General features: G+C 39.2%; 1 protein-coding gene across 8 annotated transcripts in view; it reads left to right on the top strand.

Moving 5' to 3' along the window:
* tbl1xr1b (TBL1X/Y related 1b) overlaps positions 1-22,158 on the top strand; it is a 28,158-nt gene extending 6,000 nt beyond the window's left edge. For all 8 annotated transcript variants that reach the window (XM_085253822.1, XM_085253821.1, XM_085253827.1 and 5 more), the window contains 14 exons: positions 671-774; positions 948-1,093; positions 1,597-1,813; positions 3,206-3,338; positions 6,673-6,814; positions 7,192-7,255; positions 7,343-7,440; positions 8,143-8,203; positions 8,590-8,711; positions 10,185-10,259; positions 11,843-11,970; positions 12,700-12,865; positions 12,973-13,074; positions 20,110-22,158. In XM_085253822.1, the coding sequence (XP_085109948.1) occupies positions 717-774; positions 948-1,093; positions 1,597-1,813; positions 3,206-3,338; positions 6,673-6,814; positions 7,192-7,255; positions 7,343-7,440; positions 8,143-8,203; positions 8,590-8,711; positions 10,185-10,259; positions 11,843-11,970; positions 12,700-12,865; positions 12,973-13,074; positions 20,110-20,136 (1,539 nt within the window). In that variant the 5' untranslated portion in view covers positions 671-716 and the 3' untranslated portion in view covers positions 20,137-22,158. The remainder of the gene's footprint in view (positions 1-670; positions 775-947; positions 1,094-1,596; positions 1,814-3,205; positions 3,339-6,672; positions 6,815-7,191; positions 7,256-7,342; positions 7,441-8,142; positions 8,204-8,589; positions 8,712-10,184; positions 10,260-11,842; positions 11,971-12,699; positions 12,866-12,972; positions 13,075-20,109) is intronic.
* Positions 22,159-23,429: the final 1,271 nt, after the last annotated feature.

The following is a 23,429-nucleotide window of genomic DNA, read 5'->3' as shown; positions in this document are numbered from 1 at the left end:
TTGGATCTGAGCCTCTGGGATGTGGCAGGAGACATGTTGACTTTTTCAGCAGGCTGGCATCGTGGAAACAGTAGATGTTCTGTCCCTCGTCCAGTCTCCTTGTTTATTTCCACAGTCCCATTTAAACAGTGCAGGTTCTGCATGAACAAATATGGAGGACAGACACAAGTACTCGATGGATTATTGCCGAGGTTTAAATCCCATCTTTCCCAGACGTTTCAGTATAAAATAACCTGTCTGCCTCGTGAAGGCGGCTGGTAATTATTTCCTGTTGTAGGTTAATGAATGGAAACTGGTGCCCTGCCTAGAGCTAAGTGGTTTCTGCATCCACAAATAAAGAGGAACAAGATGTCGTCATTTATCAAATGACATTTGCGATTGCCTACTTCTGTTTTTGAATATCCAAGATGTAGGTCAAGCAAGTTAATTTATTTTTAATGATTTCATTTAAGGATTCATTTTCATTTTCAGTGCATGTATGACCCTTTTAAAACTGATTTAGCGCGCCAGAATACCAACTAATGTTTTTGCAGTCCATTTATGTTGTTGTTGATTTTAACACATGAGTGATCGAGATGTGTACCACTAGAACTCGTTTGCACTTCACTTCTGCAGTGTCTAATACCACTGGCTTTTAATGAACTCTGTGCTTTGTGCTTTACTTTTACAGGCTCCTATCCTGTGCTGACCCAATGGTTTAATCACCAGGACTAAAAATGAGCATAAGCAGTGATGAGGTTAATTTCCTGGTTTACAGATATCTGCAGGAGTCTGGTATGTCCAACAAATCAATATTTGATCAAACAGCTCTGCTTGCTGTTGTAGTAATCGCAGTGTTAGTAGTTTTAATATTTGGTCATGAATAACTTTTAATCTTGCAGCATTTGAGTCTGTGGAAATGAACTTTGACTTCATCCTACTTTTTGCATGATCCGTTCTTCCCGCAGGCTTCTCTCACTCTGCGTTCACCTTTGGCATAGAGAGCCACATCAGTCAGTCCAACATCAATGGAGCCTTGGTGCCCCCTGCTGCCCTCATTTCCATCATTCAGAAAGGCTTGCAGTATGTGGAGGCTGAAGTCAGCATCAATGAGGTCAGGGTCTGTCTTTGCATTGCTATCGACTGATTAGTTCACACTTGAAACATGCTGGAAAGAATGGGTGTAGTGTTTACTTATGTGTCGATTACTCTGATAACAGTGTGACCACTTCAGTTAGAAATTCTTTTTGGAAATCATGAATGCCAGACCACCTGGCTTGTTATGAACACACTGTTAAAAAGCCAAAATTCATGTTGTTATGGAAGGGGTGAATCTTCAGCAATAATGCTGCTTTGCTTATTTCAGCAAGGCAATGCCAAACACATGCTGGCCGTGTCACAGCTGCTTGGCTCTGTTAAAAGAGCCTGGGTGCTAAACGGAGCAAGTAGTTTCACAGTCAGACCTGTTCCTCTTTATCACATTCAGTTTTTCAAAACTAAGATGGCTACTGTCAACGTGCCAATCTTCCAGCTTCCCCTTTCCCCCCCAATTTTCCACCCAATCATTCCAACTCCTTTGGTAATGGGGTTAAATAACACTGTATGTTCTCTTTGTAGGACGGCACCTTATTTGACGGGAGGCCAATCGAGTCCTTGTCTTTGATTGATGCCGTAATGCCAGATGTGGTCCAGACCAGGCAGCAGGCCTATAGAGACAAGCTGGCCCAGCAGCAGGCGGCAGCGAGCAGTGGCAGCAGCACGGGGCCACAGGGAAGCACCAAGAACGGAGAGGGCGCTGCCAACGGGGAGGAAAATGGATCCCACACCTTAGCCAGTAAGTTTAGCTCATGGTTGTAAACAATCTGAATCAGCTTGTGAACTACCTGTTGTGTTTTCTTGTCTCATGCAGGATGTTATTTTGAGCTAAATGTCTGATACACAGTTATAAAACAAAGGAGTGTTGGCACATTTTCAAACATGAGTACACAAAACACCTAGATGATCTACTTTTAGTGAGGCAACAGTACAACCTGAATTAATGTCACAATCAGGTTATGAGTCAAAAAATTTTTTTTTGCTAATTTCACTAGAATGGCTTCATAATATTCTGAAAGATTGCATCTTGTTAAAGCTAACCTCTTTGATTTTTATTTTATTTTTTTGCATGATTCTGTCTGTGTGACCGGTTTAATCTTTCCCGTCATGGCTGCGTCACAGTTTGAGGGTTTTGTGTAAAGTGCTTTTGGTTTGGTTGGTTTTGGCCTGACTGTGTTGTACAATGGGCCGACATATCCTCAGCATAACCATGTATAATATCCACAAAGCTTATAAAGAGGTTATACACACACAATGCGGTAATATTATGTTGAAGCACAGTATGTATTACTCTGCGAGGCTCCCGACTACGGTAGCCATAATGCTCCGACAATCTATCAAGCGGTGCAGCTTCATAGCTTAGCAAAGTGGTACTAAAACATTTTTGACAGATTTTTGAGCGCCGTGTACCACATAAAATCGGTTCAGTAATAATGATGGTGCGTATGAAAGCAAAGGCATTGCGCATATGCATTTTACCCATATTCTATCACAATATTTCATTTTCTTATCATTGCCCAACATTATACCGATATTACCGTGAGCGGTATGATGTGGCCCAGCCCTACCTGCAATAGTTCATGTGTGCTGGAGCTTTAGGACTTCAAGAACGCCGATGACCTACAATTCAGTACACTGCTTAAATGCCTCCACACTGAGGATCCGGTTCCTGCTGTGTGGACACAGTGGTGTTAACCATCTGACCTCAGCACCTCGTGCTTGCGGTTAAGCCACTTTTTATGAAATAAGTTCAAGCGATGACATACTCGCGTGCTGCTGTGGGAATGCTGTGGTTTGTAGGTTGGGTGATGTCAGATTCCCATCATGACTAATCTTGTACAGTGTGATGCGGTTTGCTAGGCTGGTTGTTGCACAATGATGTTTAGTGAAAACTGGTTACTCCTTTTCAAATTAACTTTTGTAGCAGTAGAACAGGACTCTACTTTTTCTTCTTTGCGTTCAATGAGAGGAAACTAGCATGTGCTCATATAACATACCTTTTCATTATTTTTTTCTCATCATTCATGTATTTGCTTCTCTTTTCCTGCTGCACTGCATTCGCTTTGCTTTCTGAAAAATTGCACAGTACTTAAAGAATACTCAAGTTTTTGTTTCACGCTCCTTCCTGTAGATCACCACTCGGAGATGATGGAGGTAGACAGGGATGTGGAGATCCCCCAGAGTAAAGCCATGGTCTTGAGGGGCCACGAATCGGAGGTTTTTATCTGTGCCTGGAACCCAGTGAACGACCTCCTCGCCTCTGGGTCAGTATTACAGTTTTCTGATGCAAACGTGGGATTGTTATGGGCGAGAGCTGGCGCAGCTAAGCGTGTTTCTTTGAGACCTTCACATTATCACCTTTTCACCTTGTAATTCAAATAACCAAAATGATTTAGCTTTTCCTTCTTGTCTTTTTTATATCGGTCGTAATTTAAGTATTTTTTACCCAGAGTTCACTCTTGATGATTTATTATAAAGAGTCCAGATCTGTAAACATAGTTGATCATTTTTAAATGGTTGATTTAGAAAAAGAATAACTTGTGTGGAATAGTCAGTGAGCTTTTATCACAGCTAAATGAATGTTTCTCAGTTAGAGGAGTGTTTTCCTGGACATTTGCTGGTGCACTTCAGTGTAATCACCCGAGATTTGCAGTAACACGTTACTTTTTTCAATTAACAAGTAAAGTAAGGGATTACTATTGCAAAACAGTAACTAGATTACTGTTGCTTTCCCATTAGCACGCTGTGTTACTGCGTTACTAAACCTTGATTTTGTTTATGAGAGTGTCTAATGACAATGACGTCTGAGCGTGCGACATCCGTGGCAGCAGCAGACGTGTGCAGATCAACAATGGATAATATGGAGTGTGGGAGAGAGTACGACCATGCAGCGTTTAAAGCTGGGAAGTACTGACATTACTCTGAGTTTGATTCCGTAAAAAGTGACAAAAACATTAGCGTGTGTTGTACACTCTGTGTGGGAAGAAAAGTTCTTTCTACAGCAAAAAATTTTAATTGAAATCTGAGCAAGTACCGAGCACGCTGCCACAGGAATGTGAAATTCAGAGAAACCCCCAGAACCCCTCACTGACATGACCGCTGCAGCACCGGGCAAACCTCCAACAGCCCCACTCCTGCGAAACAGGTGAAAATAGACTTAAGAGTGACAGGACTCAGTGCTGCTGACTCTTTGACTTTATTTATTTTGTGCTGTGTTTTACTTGCTTCTATTTGAAAGAGTGAGTGTAAACACAAAAAAATATTTTATTTTATATGCTGGGATATGCAGAAAATAGCTTGAAACAAATTTCTTCAAGTGAGAGAATGTTGCATATTTTTTAATTTTTGCTCGATGCAATGTGCATAAAGTTAAAAGATTAAAACAAATAAAACAAGTTTTAAAAAGAGTTTTTCATTTGATTTATATGATGGATTATGCAGAAGAAATAGAATTGGGCTGAAAGATCTGGTGCTTTAGGTTGTGTATCTTGTTTTTTTAAAAGTATCTAAGTAATAAAGTAATTAATTACTTTTGAAAATAGGTAAAGAGTAAAGTAACAGGATTACTTTCTTGGAGAAGTTATCAATGTAATAGTAACTATTTACTATATTCAAGTAACTTGACCAACACTGGTAAAATTTCACACGCGTGGGACTAATAAAGGTTATCTTATCTTATCTTAATCACACAGAGGGAATCTCTTTACATGGGTGGAGTATGTATTCAAGAACAAAACATGCTGCAAATGTGACACATTTTTCAGAAAACACATGAATCCAACGCAGCAGATTTCCTGACAGGTGTTGATTTATCCCTCACTGACAGATAAAGTGACAAGAATCACTTTTGGTGTTAACCCTCTGGGGTCCAGGGTATAATTGGCCGTTTTTGACTACTTTTGATCTTACCTCTATATTTCACATTTAAAAACTGTTTACCTTGCCTTGTTTGGTATCATTATTTTCAGCACAACCTCAAATATCTGAAATTTATTTTGTCATTTTGGCATACTATATTAGCACAATTAATCTAAATTCAGACAAAAAAATTCAAAATCCGAGTAGAAAAAAGTTATATTTTTTACTGTAAAACCTGCAAACATGTTTAACGAATCATTTTCATAACTTGAAATGCAAATAGAAATTGCACATTTCTAAAAAATTATACACAAGTTTTGCAAACAACAAAGTTATATGGTACCATTTACCTAAAAATGCAGCCAAGGCCTCAGGCGTTTTTTTATTTTATTTAACCATTTAACCAACTATTTACAGAACAATCACGTGTGCTGCATCAAAGAGAAGGCACACGAATTATTTGTGCCAGTCCAAAAATAGTTTGTTCAGTATAAGACAGAGGAGAACAGCACAGGCCTAAACCCTGCAGGTCTGACAGCAGGAGGTGTATCAGTCTAGTTTTCCATGTGGAGACAGTGTTTACACTGGAATCTGCCTTAAATGGCTTTTTTGGAGCAACTGTGACAGTATAACTGACACACAATACAAAACAATAACTACACAACACACTAACTATAGCCTCTAAACACGCTAAATATCATTAATGTCCCACATGTGAAAGCTGTGTCGTCTTAAAATGGTCATGTGATTTTGACGCGCCGGCGTGTCTGTCGACCCCAGAGGGTTAAACACAACGTTAAATTCTTCTCTATTTGCTTCAAGTGTCAAACTGTGCACTTTATTGCTGTTTTACAGTCAGTCTATCTATAGCTGGTGGCTTTTTTATGGCTTTAAAACCAGGCAGATAACCTCAAGAGTTGCACCTGTTAGGTAAATGGGCCGTACATTAAACGCTGTATTTGCTCTACTCTTATTTAATTACTCGGACCAAAGTTTGTTAAACTCTTAGTCAGACAAACCCACTCATAAATCAGCTCTCTCTGCGGTTACATCAGACACAAACTTCTCCACTCCTACGCTCCACTATTTGTCAACATGGCTCAAGGGAAATGCCTGAATTTTTCAGCAGTTGAACAAGATGATATAGAAGAATAATGCATGCAATCCAACAGGATGCACAACCACTATGTGGACTAAAAAAGGCGAAAAATAACGATCATCTGAAAGAAAGCTCTGTTCAGCAGGAATTAAAAGCTGAAACATGCCAATAACATTTTAAACCTTTTTTCCAAATTAAACCGGCGAGTCTTAATTTATAATGGTAGGCAACCAGAGGTAAGTATTCAGCTGGCTGTTTGCTGTGTATTCAACAGTCTTGCTCCTCAGTATGTGCATGCGTCTTAAAATAAAATGGAGAAAAAAAGCGATTACATCTGGAACAATCCTGTAATATAGGAGGGTCTGCGTAAAGGGCCAAGTATCCACATAAACCAACGTGAATGAGTTTTGTGCTTGTAAAATCTCTTTCTCCTTTTTCTTCAACAGATGATGTGAAAAGTTTTGATAGGGATTTTAAAAGATTTTGGATTTGATGATTTGGGTTCAGGTTCGATAAAATGCCTTTAAACCCCAACCCTACTCAGGAGCAATGATGGTCAGTTTTATAACCTTATCAGTACCGATTTTAGAAGTCCAAGTCATGTGGGTGTGCCTAACGCAAGGTTGTTTTGACTCCTTCAGGTCCGGGGACTCGACAGCACGGATCTGGAACCTGAGCGAGAACAGCACAGGCGGATCCACCCAGCTGGTTCTGAGGCACTGCATTCGGGAAGGGGGCCAGGACGTACCCAGCAACAAAGACGTCACCTCACTAGACTGGAATGTGAGTGAAAGTGGGATTGTGTCAAGTTAAACTGTGGAACCCACACACTAACACAATCATACTGAGTGCTCTGTGTTGGTCATCTAGTCTTCGGGTGTGGGTTTGTGCGCCTGTGTGCATGCTAATAAACACAGCTTTATCAAGAGGCATTCCTTCTAACTATAGCCATGTATAAGGAGGCACTCAGATGAGGGAAAAGGCCTTTTCCATAACCAAGCTGCAAACATTTTGTGCTCTTTTACTCTTATATGTTCCTGTTACCATTTTTTTGTAGTCAAAGTCGATGCACAACGCTTAAAATGAGCCTCATTCATTTACTCATAAATTAGTCATAATAATTTGGCTGCACCCAATGACACCACGCTTCTTTCCTTCAGAGCGAGGGGACGTTACTAGCAACCGGCTCATATGATGGCTTTGCTAGGATATGGACAAAAGATGGTAAGACTCTGGCATCTTCTGCATCGTAGCATTTCAGGCGTTTGTCCCTGGTCTCTTTCCAAGTGGCATTTGGTTATTTTTTTTCAGGTAACTTGGCCAGTACTTTGGGTCAGCATAAAGGCCCTATATTTGCACTCAAGTGGAATAAGAAAGGAAACTTTATCCTTAGCGCTGGTGTGGATAAGGTGAGACACGTTGCTTTTCTTTGTATTTTTTTTATTATTATTTATGAATATTTTTGGGGTGGAAATCTTCGGTCATTGGTTTGGATTCCTGGTCTGACTAAAACAAACAATTTGAACACATTGTCTTGGGTTTGATTGGTCATTACTCAAAATATTGCCCATTTTTATAGAATCAAATTTAAAAGCAGAAAATTCGTAATGATATTCTGCTATAAAGGGAAAGTTAAAAATGAATTTGCATAAATGATAATTTAATGACAATTATTTTCTATAATTTTCTTCCTTTTAGCAATAGCAAATTGATGCCATGCACGTCTGTGTGGATATGTAACATAATCAGGTTGTTGTATGTCATAAATGTGAAGGGCAGCGTTTCATCTGAAATCACAAAGCTATTTGTTTGTCCAGTCAGAATTATCAACACATGGTTCAACATTGCCACCTAGTGTACAGAAGTATATTAAAACCTTGTCACCTTGGGATTCTCATGATTGACCAGGGGCTGGCGTATTGTGATATAAAAGTTTCGTCATGTTTGTGATATAGTGGTGTAGTTTTGTATTATCTCTGCTTGTGCAACAAGCAAAATATGAAAAGATTGCAAGATGTTAAAAAGAGAGTGTTTTATTCTATGTAATGTTTTTGATTGTTTTTTATAAATGACACTAGTTCGTCATAAAAAGCATCTCTATCTTCACACAGACGACAATTATTTGGGATGCACACACGGGAGAGGCGAAGCAACAGTTTCCTTTCCACTCAGGTGAGTGACAGGAGTCAGCTGGATTGTTCACATGACGTTTCCTGGAGTGTTTCTGTTTTTAGGCATACGTTACCTTTAGTTGAACTGCAGTGTGAGAGCACAGTGAGAAGACCTTCACTTATTTCTGTCTAGTTTTTCTGGACATTGTGACTGAGCTTTGATCCTGTGATATTCAAGCTAGTATATCTTTACACACAAGGTATCATTTCAGCTTTAAATGAATAGACAAAGCTTTTTTTCTTTTGTTTTGTTTTAAAACCATATGTTGATCTGATGATCAGATCTAATGTGGAAGGAAGAAATCTTTACCGTGATTTGTTCGTTGTGATCTTCTACGTCAACTTACTGCTACATCAGCCTTAAGCTATATCTTTACCTCTCCACAGCGCCCGCTCTGGATGTCGACTGGCAAAGCAATAACACATTTGCCTCGTGTAGCACAGACATGTGCATCCATGTGTGTAAGCTGGGCCAGGACAGACCTGTAAAGACCTTCCAGGGACACACGGTGAGAATAGAACACTCCAGTGTTTGCACTCCATTGCACAAGTAGGAAAACAGCTCTGGTGCTCAAATGCGCTGTGTTTGATCAGTGATGTGCGGTGACTTTTACAGAAAGACAAAGGGAGAAGGTTGTTGCCCAGAGACACAAACAGAAACATGTTCCTTCATTATTTAACAAGATAAACTGGATCAGATTAAAACATTTATGCTGCCTGTCTACACTCCTTCCTGGCTGATGACTTGTAAAATATTACTTTTCTAGTTAAATGAATATCTGCTATACCAAAATGATTTACTATTAGCTGAAACTGACAAGTGTTAGATGAAGTTTTCAAACCATTCCTTTAGGTAGAGAAGCAATAAAACACGGTATGATCTGTATAATTGCAAAATTGTATCAAGTAAGTATCAAAAATAAGAATTTTTCAAATATTGCTGCTGCATGAATAAAAATGTTTTTAAAAAGTGTAATAAAATGTGTTAATAGCAAGAAATCAATAGAATGAAAAACGTTGACAGTACGATTAACTTTCAATATCTAAAATGTTAATGACAAATAAAGGTGGAGTGTTGGTTAACATCATCAAGTCAAACATCATTGTCACAACTTTCCTTGGTAATGTACTAAAGCAGCTAGTATCAACCTTTTCACTCTCCATTTTCTCTACATCACACACGTTGGCCACACTGATTAGCAAGAGGCAACTCGGTGATACTTGTTTACTTGCTAATACTAGCTGTGCTTCCACACAAAGCCCAGATCTGACTGATCTCAGAGCAGTAAAGGCAGAGCCAGGTCCGCTTGACCCGCACATTGGTCTGATCAGTTGACAATAGCAGACTGCGGCCACAAGATGGCAGTAAAGTAAAGGTGAATGCAAACTGGCAGGGAGCTTTGTGACAGCTGTCTGAGATGAAAGGAGAGGGATCACTTTACAGTGGTTCAGTTAAATTTATGTCTATTATTAGGTTTGACTATATTTAGATGGAACATTACTGTGTTACATAATATCAGGGTGGCACTCCCTCCTTTTGGTTTCTTATAAAAGTTATAGTGCTCATAAAGTGCATTCAGTCAGTGGTAAAAAAAAATTATCGTACCATTATGTGTCACTGCCATTATCATTTGTCTCTGTCATAAGCTGATGAGCCTGATAGGCTGGTTATTAACTAATTTATTTCATAGAAATATGTACTATGCAGGTCAACACGATTGTTCTGCAAATTGTTATGGCAAAGAGTCTGTTTTTTTTTTTTTTTTTTTTACCCTTCTCATTTTTGGCCAGTTTGAAAATAAAAATGTGAGCTGGAGTAAATGAAACCTTAACCTTGGAAACGATTTGTTTAAAGTCTTGAATTTAGAAGAGATTTTTGTTTGGTCATAAGCCAGTGTTATCCTCATGTAGTGTATTGTATTATCTGTGGCCATGTGCGCCAGTCAGACTTTTTGTTTACACTCACGTCTTTCTCACCCTAGAATGAAGTGAACGCCATAAAGTGGGATCCTACTGGCAGCTTGCTGGCCTCCTGCTCCGATGACATGACCCTAAAGGTCGGTTCACTCAACGCAATGAGGCCTAACGGAAAAGAACAAGCCGGGCCTTCATAGGAACACTGTATCCCAAGTAGGGCTGCTCAATTAATCGAATTTTAATCACGATTGCGATCTGGGCTTTCAACGATCATTAAAAATGACTGAGCTGATTATTAGCCCCTCCCTCATGCTTTACTCTCGCGCTGCTCCGTGTGGCAAATCGAGCGCACCTCTCTGCATTTCCTAGGGAAGCTCGGAAAGCTAAGCAGAAGTTATTTGGAGAGGAGAGTGACTGCCGTTGGTTGAAAAGAGAGGTAAAAAAAAAAAACTTCAGTGGTGTGGAAACATTATGGGTTGGTGGAGTCAGACGTGGATCAAGTAGACACAGTGTGTAAATGCTATGGTGTAGTAGCTGCACCACAGAGCAACACTGCAAAGTTCACTAAACATAGATGTTTACATTTTTCATTTATTTCTTATATTGCAAACATTCGCACTGTTATCAGTATTTGCACACTATTTTATATTATTTTTTTAAAGTCATTATTCAATACATTGTTATTGTTAACCCTTTAAAGCCGGTCAGAGCAGCACGCTCTGTTTTGTGTAACTATTTTTAAATCCCTGTAGAACCTGAACCGCTTAAGCTAGCACAATAAATTTTTTTCCATATGAAACCGGAGGAGTTGTACTTACATCTCATGCCATCAGCTCGTCCTCGGTCACGGTTTCCTTCCACATATAGCTTTGCAAAAATTGCATAAAAAGCGCTTGCAGGAACAAAAACATAATATTCCAGAAACACTTCCCACATTGAAAAAGACGTCAACACGAACTATCGCATTTCCTGCCCGAAACCGGAAGTGCCGTCATTTTCGCGGAAAATGTAGTTTTTTACTTGTAGGCCTTAAAAGCCTATACTGGTGTTTTCATAAGTCATGTTTGACTTTTCTGAATAGTTTCTGGGATGCTTAGAACTCGAATTGCACTGCTGGAAATAGTTTATTTTGATGCACATGCTGTTTTCTTTGCAAATTTGCATCATAGGATTGTTTTTTTGTTTTTCCTGCAGTATATAAAAATTGCTGTGTCTCCAAAATAAAACTATGAAGACACTCAAAATAAATTTCCTGTTGTTGTAAACTATTTTTTGCAACTTTTTTGTATTTAAAGTTTTGAGGGATAAACCTCATAAATTTCGCCAAGTAGAAATATATGTAAAAACAAAAAACAAAAACGATTTTCAATTTTTTTGTAGTTTATTGCACTTTTTTGCAATTAATGTAGTTACTATGGACTTAATGCATACATATTTTTAATATATGGGCTATAACAGTTGTATTGATGTATAGCAACTTGAAATGCTCCCACAAATGGCACTACAACATGTAAAAAAAAATAATAATATAAGCTCTGGCGGACTTGGTTCTATGGTAGATCTTAAAGGGTTAAATAAATATCGTCAAATAATCGAGATCTCAATTTCAGTGAAAATAATCGTGATTATCATTTTTGCCATAATCGAGCAGCCCTAATCCCAAGCGTACATTACAAGTTAAATTAATAGCTTTTAAATGTTGCCTTGATTTTCTCTCATATAGATCTGGAGTATGAAGCAGGATTTGTGTGTCCATGACCTCCAGGCCCACAGTAAAGAAATCTACACCATCAAGTGGAGCCCCACAGGCCCTGGGACCAACAATCCCAACGCCAGCCTCATGCTGGCCAGGTAAGAATCGAATGAAACGTGTTCCTAGTTTTTCATCTTTTTTTCTCTCTATGTCATGTGTCAAAGGGGATTTCTATTTATAAGGGAATGTTAATGGTATGTAAATTGTTGTTGGTGGAACACCTTTAGAAAACAGTCACAGATATAAACAGATTGTTTATAGTAAATGGCCTTTTTAATACTAACATTTTGGGAGTTTTTCAGTTAAACGTAACTATGGCATGAGAGTTAAATGCTTGTTTGTTTGTCTGAGATCTGATGTATCCCTTTGAAAGAACAGTCCAGAGAAAAATGTTTGCTTTCAGTTGGATGTGCTCAGGATTTGGACATGGTTCACTACACAATGCAAATAAGAGTTGGCTGTGCATTAGCCAGCATTATTACTTCCTTGTATTTTCTCTGAATTCAGAGTTCATTAACTGCATGTTTAACTGAATAAAGAATCATTGTAAATAATTAAAGCTTAGAATGAGTTATTGGTTTGTTATTGGTAACATCGAGCAGCCTAAAAAAAATTCATCTTCATTTCTGCGTCTGGGATAATGCAGCTCTGCCATGTTTGCTTCCCATCAATTACTCTCTGGACTAGATTTTTAGATTTATTTAGGGGTGGGTTTCAGTTTCCGTTTTAAGTAGCAGTCATGCCACTGACGCAGTGTATTTTATATCTGGCACATGGTTCTTGACACATGACCCTTTGCATCCTCTCTCGTTCCCCTCTCTCTGCAGTGCGTCGTTTGACTCAACAGTGCGCCTGTGGGACGTGGAGCGGGGCGTGTGCATCCACACTCTGACCCGCCACCAGGAGCCCGTCTACAGCGTGGCCTTCAGCCCAGATGGCAGGCACCTGGCCAGCGGCTCCTTTGACAAGTGTGTCCATATCTGGAACACTCAGGTCTGTGATGCTACCTTCAAATTAAAAGCTGATCTGGTAATACATGCTGAACCACAATATTCTAAAGATGTTGCCTGTTATTGATGAATCTGTGCGTGTCTCTCCAGACGGGTGCTTTAGTCCACAGCTACCGAGGGACAGGTGGGATCTTTGAAGTGTGCTGGAATGCAACAGGGGACAAAGTAGGAGCCAGCGCATCTGATGGATCGGTGAGTTTTGCTGCCTGAGAGCTTCATCACTCCCAGTAGTATCCACCCACATGTGCTCTAGCCTGTGTCTACAACTTTCACACCACCTTCCTGACCATAGAAATGTGTCAGCCCCATTTAATATAGGTCTTGCCAAGCTGTTCTGATAGAATGGGCTGGGGGTCTACTACAAGTACATCTGCTGCTAGTATTACAGTAGCAGAAGTATTTGGTCATTTCTCTCGCTTAGAAACTTTCCTAAGCAAAATTGACTGTTTGACTGTAGCCATGACCTGAGCTGATTATTCTATGAGCTGTCAGCTAACAGCCTCTCATAAATGGTGAATTCAGAACTTTCTTCATATTTGTTGGATTTGTTAGCACTTTCGGCAGCCATGAATAAAGCACTTCAATCTGAAGGCTTCATTTAAAATGCTCAATCAGGGCAAGATTTATGGTCATCATGGCATCAAATAGCCGTCTGTCTGTTTACAGATGCTTCTTAACCAAACTCTAAAAGGTTTTTATCTGCATTTGAATGAAACTGCAGAAGTCCCATAAGAGGTTACAAGGAAGCGCAGAGTTGCATATAGACTTTCTTATGAGGGGATTGAAAAGGCTGGAGTACATCTACTGCTGAATTATTTAATTGGATTATAGGCTGATATTGATAGCAGAATTGTTAATTGGCCTTAGAGTGCTGGCTTTTATGTGAGCTAAAAGCTCTGTTGTGTATGAAGCAGAGCACTGTTAGTAGTGTACCTTTCCCCAGGCACACCGAAAATGTTGTTCTTGTAGGTCTCGTGCTTTTCAAACATTATGCCTCTGCATTATGAAGTATTTGTCTCTTGCAAACTGACACAGCAGTGGGAATGGAAACATTCGACTAGTAAGCAGCTACGTGCTAAGCAGTAGGAGAAAATGAGGAACAGTGTAGATATGTTTCCTGTTTTTTGGGGCACAAAGCCAAAAAAAGGGAAAGGAAATTTGAACTGTTTGTATTTTTGTATTATTTCAAAGTACCCCTCAAGTTGAAATGCTCAACTTATGCATTCTATTGCTCATTGTGGCACAAAGTTACATTGCTCTAGCAAGGTACTGTATAGTATGTTTATAACATAACATCCCGGACTGGACCTTCCTATATAGAGTATGTGTCCTCTATATGTACCTATCTTGGACCACTCCTGAGAAAGACTTAAAAATGTTCCTTTTCTATTTTGCAGTTTGAAAGGTAGTTCGGTTTTATTTTGAAATCCATGCTTTTATTTTGCAACAGGAAACTGGCACAAAACCGTTAAAGGGCTTGTTAGTAACGTTTGTTTTAGGATATGATAAATAGTGTGCCTTAAAGTAGGGCTGCTCGATTATGGCAAAAATGATAATCACGATTATTTTCACTGAAATTGAGATCTCGATTATTTGACGATATTTATTTAACAATAACAATGCATTGAATAATGACTTTAAAGATTGTCAAAAAATAATATAAAATAGTGTGCAAATACTGACAACAGTGCAAATGTTTGCAATATAAAAAATAAATGAAAAATGTAAACATCTATGTTTAGTGAACTTTGCAGTGTTGCTCTGTGGTGCAGCTACAACACTGTAGCAAAGTTTACACACTGTGTCTACTTGATCCACGTCTGACTCCACCAACCCATAATGTTTCCACACCACTGAAGTTTTTTTTTTTGCCTCTCTTTTCAACCAACGGCAGTCACACTCCTCTCCAAATAACTTCTGCTTAGCTTCCCGAGCTTCCCTCGGGTCCTCTTAATTGTTGTGACGGTGTTCGAAATGCAGAGAGGTGCGCTCGATTTGCCACACGGAGCAGCGCGAGAGTAAAGCACGAGGGAGGGGCTAATAATCGGCTCAGTCATTTTTAATGATCGTTGAAAGCCCAGATCGTAATCGAGATTAAAATTCGATTAATTGAGCAGCCCTACCTTAAAGTGAAAAATATGTACATTTCCTGTGCCAGTTTGTACCTGGCTGACAGTGGCACAAGGTTTATTAATGTTTCCTTTAATGGAATAAGTTATGTGCAATCACAATGTCGTTTAATAGAGTTTATGTGTAGTTGTAAGTTAGTGAGGTGATATAGTGAATTGAGTGATGTAAATTTGATTTGTATGCTATATGTGAGCAGGAGAAATTTATTTCCTTGATATTTTGATGTTATGGTAGTTATATTGTTGGTTTTGTTTTGCTCCTAGCTCTTACGGTGTCTTCACTGAATATTTCAATAAAAACTTTTCCAATAAAACCTCTGTGAAGCATCAGTATAAGAGACCATCATTTAGTCAGGGATGCTACACCGTTATCAGCCAAAACAGTAGAACAATGACACAAACTGCTTAGCGGCTCGTCCTGTGACTCTCAAACTTTATTTTTAAGCTGAAACAAGTTGCCATATTTCCTACGAAACACAATTTCCATACGCTACCTAAAATTTGTGTTGATCTGTCACCACAAACCGATTTAAACTGTGACAAACAAAAGCGGTTAGGTTAAGTGAAGCAATGCTTTTGAAGTGTGAAAGGCATTTTGTGCATTGTTGAAACAGGCTATGCAATGCTGCTGATTTTTATCACTTTGGTTGATCGTGTGCTCATTTGTGGACTTTTTTGTAAAGGGCAACTGACATTTTGTTGTAGAGATGATTTTGCTGTGTGTGAAGAAGACTGATGTAGAGTGCTGTGGAGGTTTCCAAACTGAGGAACTTGTTTGTTTGAAATGTTGATTCTATATGTTTTAGAAAATGGCCTGAAATCTATAGATTTCAGATATAAGCCATCTCAGCTTCAACCCTCCTTTTCCGCAACCTACTTCTTCAGAATTATACATCTTGTCTTTCACACATGCTCTGAATTAAGGATATGACTGGCTGAGTAGCGTCACGTGGAACGAGTTCCTGCCATTGGTCTGTTTGCGTACATACACTGATTATCATAAAGACAAAGGAAAAAGTGGTGCAAGTTAAAATAAGCTTACTGTACATATGAGAAAGAGTCAAACAGAAAGGGTCTTAAGTTGGACTGTTGGTGCGCTAAACTATATGTTTATTATGCTGAAATGCCCACTAGTCTTCTTCACACTGCAGTGCGTTCAGTTTCCACAGTATCACACAGGGTTCATATGGGTGCTTGAAATCCTTGAAAATGCTTGAATTTTAATGTTGTCTTTTCAAGGTTTGAAAAGTGCTTGAATTTTAGATGTGGTGCTTGAAAGTGTAACTGTATTTCATTCACCACAAATAACTATCTGGTTGAATAGTTTTCTTATCAGATAGAGAAACAAAATGAGTCGCAAAATGTAAAAGCAAAATTTCGCGGTCTGGGCTCCCTTGCGCCTCCGTCTCTTTCAACATGTGGCCCCGCCCCTCCCTCGGAACAGTCGGGCATGAGTGCGCTAACATACCTGTAGGCTGCTGTTTTAATGAGTGTTTGATGGAACAAATGGCGGAGTTTGCGCTTTCCAGTCGCATGATAGGTGAGTGCTAGTAAATAATTTTCCAGTATGCATACGTTACACACGCTATTTTTTTTTTTTTAAATTATGATTATTATATTGCTGTCAAACTCGCTGGAGCAATGATTGAAATGCACTGAGTGTGATGCAGTATGGCAGCGCTTTTATGGAATATGCTGTGAACTTAGCTAACATTACATAGCAGTAATATGAGTTAATTTACTCAAGTGAAAGCTTTAAACATTAGCCCGATACATAACTAGCCAACTTAGGCTTTCTGATTAACCCTCTGGGGTCGACGGGCCCAGAGTCTCCATTTCAACTTGGGTCGAACGTGCAGATTTCAAACTATGTACCAGGTTTTAAATTGTGTTGATAGGCCACGTAAAACCGATGGTTTTTTTGGGGGTTTTTTCTGAATAAAACTGTCGTTTACTCCGGGAAGAAACGGTAAAAACAGCGTTTTCTAAGGAGAGCGCTAGCAAACACGCTTTGATTGTGAGTGAAAAAAGAAAAAACACTCCTTCCCTATTGGTGGAAAAATGTACCGTGTGGAACAATCAAAAAATGATATGGCAACATGTGGCATTTGGTTGTTTGGGAAGAGGGGGAAGTTTTAGCAGTGAGAGAGAGAGAGTGAGCGAAAGAGAGAGAGCGAGAGTTTTGCTACGTGAGAGGTTTGTGACGTTTGCCGTGTTTGGAGTCTCAAGTTAGTGTGTTGTCTTGTGTAGTTAGTGTGTGGTGTAGTCGTTGTTTTGTTTTGTGTGTCAGTTCTACTAGTGAACGTCACAGTTGCTGCAAAAAAGCCACCAAAGGCAGATTGCAGTGTAAACACTGAGTGACACGCCTGGGGCCCGTTCTTCGTACGTCGCTTACTACATCCAAGATCAAATCATCGCGCTAACTCTGAGCTCGCTATTCCGGTTCCCCGAACACACCTGTTGTTGACGATTAGTATAGCTGGATGAAGTAATGTGAGATCACTGGGTGGCCCAACAGGGGCTATGCATCGATAGTAGAAACATTGATCGGCAACCCTTTGATTGGTCGGCGAAAATGTCGAAGGAGCGCGCTCGGTATTCTTCGGCAGCAGAGCAAGAACTCTTGAGTGAGGGATTTTAGGAGTTTCAGAGTCTAATTAAAACGCAAGGGAACACTGCAAAGGCTGCAAAAGCAAGGAGAGAGGGCTGGCAGAAAGTTGCTGACAAATTAAACTCGTAAGTAATTTAATAATAACAATAATAATGGAGTGGATCTATATAGCGCTCTTCAAGGCACCCAAAGCGTTTTACAATGCCACTATTCAGTCACTCTCACATTCACACACTGGTAGCTGTCACAGCTGCCCTGGGACAGAAGCCAGGCTGCCATATCGCGCCATCGGCCCCTCTGGCCAACACCAGTAGGTGGTAGGGTAGATTTATCATATCACACTATATTATCCAATATTATATTACATTATATTATATTACATTATGTTATATTATATCCCCTTTCACATTAGAGCCACAACAGGACCCACTAGAACATGGGAACAAGTAAAAGTGAAATATAAGAATATTCTACAGAATGGTAATATTGATCACTTATATTGCTTTTCGTCTCTTGGACAGAGACCCTGAAATAATCTGTTTGTTTGTTTATAACAGCAACCAAGAAAAGGGGCAGCGCAAAAAAAGACAGGTGGTGGTCCTGCACCCCCTCGTCAACAAGTTGGTTAAGTAAATAATACCCTCACGGGAAAATCGATATCTCTCTATGAGCACACTGTCGCGCTGAGCTAAAGGATCCTGTCTGTCCCGCAATATACGCTGAATTCTGAGGACTCTCCTTATCAATCTTGCACCTTCCGCAATGGGTGGCTCGCGTATACGGACAGGACATGGCTGCAACAGGCTTCCCAAATCCACCTTCGCTTTTATAGCCGTGGTCTCCCATCTTGATTACACGAAGTAAATTGCAATTACTACTCTGAAATATGACTTACATCTGTAATAATCACATACATGTAATAGAATGTTAATAGTACATTTCCCTTTTTTAGGAAATGACCTGTATGTATCTGTGTGACATCAATAAAAGGATCAAGTGCTGCATTATCTTTAGTTACATTGATGTTATTTATTTATGGTACAACAGTGGTAAAATATCGCTGTTGCTTTCGTATACATGAAGCGGAAATACCTGAGTGGCAGCGATCTAATCCTGTTTACATAAAGTAACGCTTACGGCTCTGTTGCTATGACAGCAAGTCCCGGATGGGCTTCGAAGAACCGAACGATCCAGGATCACGCGAAATCGTCAACAATCTAATCCGGCTAACTTACTTAGCGAGGTACGAAGAACGGGCCCCTGCTGTCAGACCTGCAGGTTTATCCCTGTGCTGTTCTCATCTGTGTCATAGTGGACACAAACTATTTTTTGGAGTTGCATAAATAATTTGTGTCTTCTTCTTTGATGCAGAACACCTGATTGTTCTGTAAATAGTTTGAAATGGTTATATAAAAAAAAGTCTGAGCCTTGGCTGCATTTTAGGTAAATAGTACCATATAACTTTGTTGTTTGCAAAACTTGTGCATTTTTTTTTTTTTTAAATGTACAATTTCTATTTGCATTTCAAGTTATGAAAATGATTAGTTAAACAAGCTTGTGGTTTTTACAGTCAAAAATATCACTTTCTACTCATGTTTTAAGCACAATATTTAATATTTACAGTATGTCAAAATGAGTAAATAACAGATTGGCAAACTGCCTGTTTATTTAAGGGAGATGAACAAAGTACAGTGGAATTGTACATAATAATATGACAGATGATACATTCAATAGATTTTAAGTAGATGCTTGTGCGTTCTTAAAGTCTCATATTTTGAATTGAACTATGTGATCTGTTCAAAGCCTCCCAGTCAGTGCTGTTCTCCATGCCTGTCTGACTGTACATGATGTTATTAGCACAAAAACACTTTAAAGGTGATCATTTAGGACTTCAGCAGTAATACAGACAGCAATGTAGTTAGTGATAGAACAGTTTTATTGGGAATTAACTTAAAAAACAAACAAACATCTGTCTCCTATTTTCTGTCACACAGGAAAGAAGCATCAATATCTGATGAGAAGACTTATTTATTTCTTTTGGGGGGGGTTTTCAACAGGAGAAGAATATCTCTAACAAGTTGATTTGTTCACATTTTCACATCTTAATTTTCAAGTGAAATGTGCATGTTGAGTTTATACTCTATGTATATAAGGCGACCGTCCTTTTGCAGTATTTTTGTGTGGTGCGTTTTTCTGTGTTAACAAAAGGGGAACAAAGGTGTTTAAGTTCACCTAGGATGATTTGTTTTAATTTTCACATGGTCTTACTGAGGTGATGCGAATTGAAACATGCACTTTTTTTGGGAGGGGGGAGGGGACAACACAGTTGTTTAAACATGCCACAGGGGAAGTATGGCCCTCTGCTCTTTTTGGGTTCTGATTGGAAAATATTTGTACACCTTGAAGCGTTCACACAGCTTCTGACTACGGCAGAAACTGAAACTGGGTGACGTTTTGTCTAACCACATATGCCTTCCTGTTTGACAGGTATGCGTACTAGACCTGAGAAAATGACACTCATCGGGGGGAGCCATGGACCGACTACGAATGTGTACATAGCCAAAATGACTGTCCCTGCCTGTCCGCCACACTGCTGTAGTCCCACAGATGCCATGGCCCGCTGTTACAGCCAACTGGAGCACGCCCTCCATCAGACATAGACCCAAGGACCACACCATGGCAACAAACAGTTTATATGCAAATGCATCAGATATGCCAGGTCTGCATGGACATCAGTCTTTGCTCCTCAGACCTGCAGGAGTTAAACATTTCTTTGTTATCACACAGTATAAATGTGTCACCACAAGCAAACCAAAACACCAGGATTCCTCTTGATTTCGCTCTTTTTGTCCTTTGTATCCGACTTGTAAAGACTTTTGTTCTCTGGTGTGTGCATATTGCATATGTCAGCATTTAGTGTCCTGTGGACATTGTTGTGTTGAGTTTGGACTTTATTGGTCTCTGTAAATTACATGGGAGAGAAGAGAGAGGAGATGGGAGATGTTTTTTTGTTTTTAAAGAAAAAAGATGTTTGTCTTTTAAAAAGTGGATGTTCAGAGTCGTGCATTTGGAGATAAATTCATTTACTGCAGTCTTTGAGGTTCAAAAATGCAGGTGTATAGTTTTGTCAACTCTATTTTTATCCAGTAGGTTTGTTCCATTTTTTGCCATTTAAAAAAAACAAACAAAAAAACTAAATATGAAGCAGTTAATCAAAGGTTGAACTGTCCTTTGTTTGCAACCTTTATCCTCAGAAATGGTTTTCAGGTAATCACAGTTCATCAGGTTGTGTTGGTGCCCTGAAGAATTCAAAATCTCCTGGCTGAAAAATGATCTGTGTAGCTTTTAACACTGATGACAGCAGTGCTGTTGAAGAGCGGTCAGCTTCAGGTTCACGTCTTTGAAACTCACCTCGTCCTTGATCTGTCGGTGCAGATATCACTTGGTGACAGAGACGGGAAAACCAGCCCATTACTTCATCGGATTTGTACAATTAATAGTCCTAATTGCACTTGTTTTCTCAGTTAATGGCTTGTTGCTGTCCATTGTTTTTCATAATGCAACTTTGTTGGTCTAATTGCTTCTCGATACCGGAAACAATTAGACCAAGATGATCTGGAGTGTTGTTTCCTGCTGTTGTAGTAGTTGACCAGCATTAACGTACGTACACACACACACACACACACACACACACACACACACACACACACACACACACACACACACACACACACACACTCTGGAGACAGGCTGTGTTCAGGCCTATGCACGGATAGACTGTGCTTTTGTGTGCAGTGTTCAGAGTTGGCATTTTGAGTCAAGTCTGCTTTTGAAAAGCAGACTCAGCATAGGACTCGTAACGTGTTATTAGCTCAAATGACTTAGAACGCGTTCAGTAGGAAAAATAAGGTTAGCAGTGTCTCGTCTGGCTCGTTTTTGAGGCAAGTCTGTGTTGTTAAAATGCAGACTCTCAGCATAGGACTTGTTGTAACATGGTATCTGCATATAATATATATAAATACATTTATGAATATATATCTATGCTACTACAGGGGTTTTTTGTGTGTGTATGCCACTCCTACGTTATGGGTGGATTTTAAAGTAACCTTTTCAAGATTCATGAAATACAGTACGTGATGTTCTTGTGCATCACTGACAGTTGTGACCACGAGGAATGGTTTTTATTTATAAAATACCATTAAACAGTTAGAACTAAATTTAAAAGAAAAAGACAATGGTAGATTTTTTGATTATTATTATTTTTTTAACCTGCACTTTAGGTGCAAATGGAGAAACTGTCTCAGGCACATCTGATTTAAGAAGTCCCTGAGGACGGCTCAAATGATTTAGAACGCGTTCAGTAGGAAAAGTAAGGTCAGCGGTGTCTTGTCTGACTCGTAGGACACTTCAACGTTGAGATAAACTAACTTCATGGCATTCCCGCTCTCATCTCGTAGCCATAACAACACCCTCGGCTAGATATGTGCACACACGTCGCTGGATAATTCAGAGGTTTTGTTCAGCATGTTACTTGTCTTTTTAAAAAAAAAAAATAAAAAAATACTGAAGCTGAACTATGCTGAAGTTTGCTTTAATACAGTCAGCAGTACTTGGAATGAATCACAAGGACACTATTTCAAATGATGTCTATGACGGTGGAATGGTATTTTATAATGGTTTGTTTTTAGACGATAAGCTTTTTACGCTGCATTCAAGTGTGTTCGCGATTTTATTTTATTTTTTAATTTTTGTTCCTTCCAAAAGTACTAATTCTATCTTTGCTAAGTTGGAGAGCCCTTGAAGGTTTTGTACTGATCAAAACTTTTGTAATTTTGATTTATTTGTAGCTGTATACTCAAAAGGAACAACAAAAAGAAAAATCTGGATTTAATTGTCGATGTATTATAACACAACGTGTAAATACTGATTTTAAGATTTGTTGGGTTTTTTTTCGTTTTTTCCCTTGTACTCTTTCTCTCTCACTCACATGGCTGCAGTCTGCAGCCTCCTGATCAGACTGTTGTAATATCACTCAGATCTCAAGGTCTAGAATAAAATCTATTTTGATAATATCAACGTCTTTGATCTTTTGCTTGTTGATTTCCTGTGTCTGAGTCATTTCTCTGGTACTAATTGAATGAATGTGTGTGGTCAATAAGCATTCTTTCACCTGTGTGTGAACAAATGTCACTCACTGCCCTTAAACCTGAAAACAGTTTTTTGTCTAGTTTTGTATTTGTTTTTTACTGATGGTGTTCCAAGCATTTGACAGCTAGGATGACTGGAGAGAAACGGCAATGCGTTACAGCATTTAAGAAACAAGTGTGGTCTTCAAAAAAGTGACGGCAAACATGAGGAAGGGTTTTTGTTTTTTTTGTGAGCAAGCTTAAATCTATTTTCATGTTAGGAAACTAGATTAAGATCTGAAGTTTCCTGTAGCAAACAAAAATATTGTTTTCTAGACCAGTGTTGTGGCGCATGGAAATCAGATATCCAGTACCTCAAAATATTGTTTCCTAAGACCAATTAAAACCAATTTCCATATAGAAATGTCAAACATAACAAAACATGTTAATTCATGCACTCAGTACTTGGCTGGAGCTCATGGGAGTTGGCTGGTTATGACCACTGGAAAGGTAAGAACATGGTTGCCATTTTTTGGCACTGTGGGCCAGTGCAAAGTCCCGCTGTAAAAGGAAATCTCCATAAAAAATGTATTCGTTTATTTCCTATGAAGTGCTCTGAAATGGCGTTGACTTTGGACTCGATAAAACACAACAGACCAATTGTGACGAGCACCAGTTGAT

The sequence above is a fragment of the Mchenga conophoros genome, linkage group LG18, assembly GCF_057382185.1.
Source record: "Mchenga conophoros isolate Kocher_MC1m ecotype Shallow Benthic linkage group LG18, M_conophoros_male_GT1.1, whole genome shotgun sequence".
Classification (NCBI taxonomy): domain Eukaryota; kingdom Metazoa; phylum Chordata; class Actinopteri; order Cichliformes; family Cichlidae; genus Mchenga; species Mchenga conophoros.
Note: the sequence above shows the minus strand (reverse complement) of the source record. Positions and strands in the feature narration are given on the sequence as shown.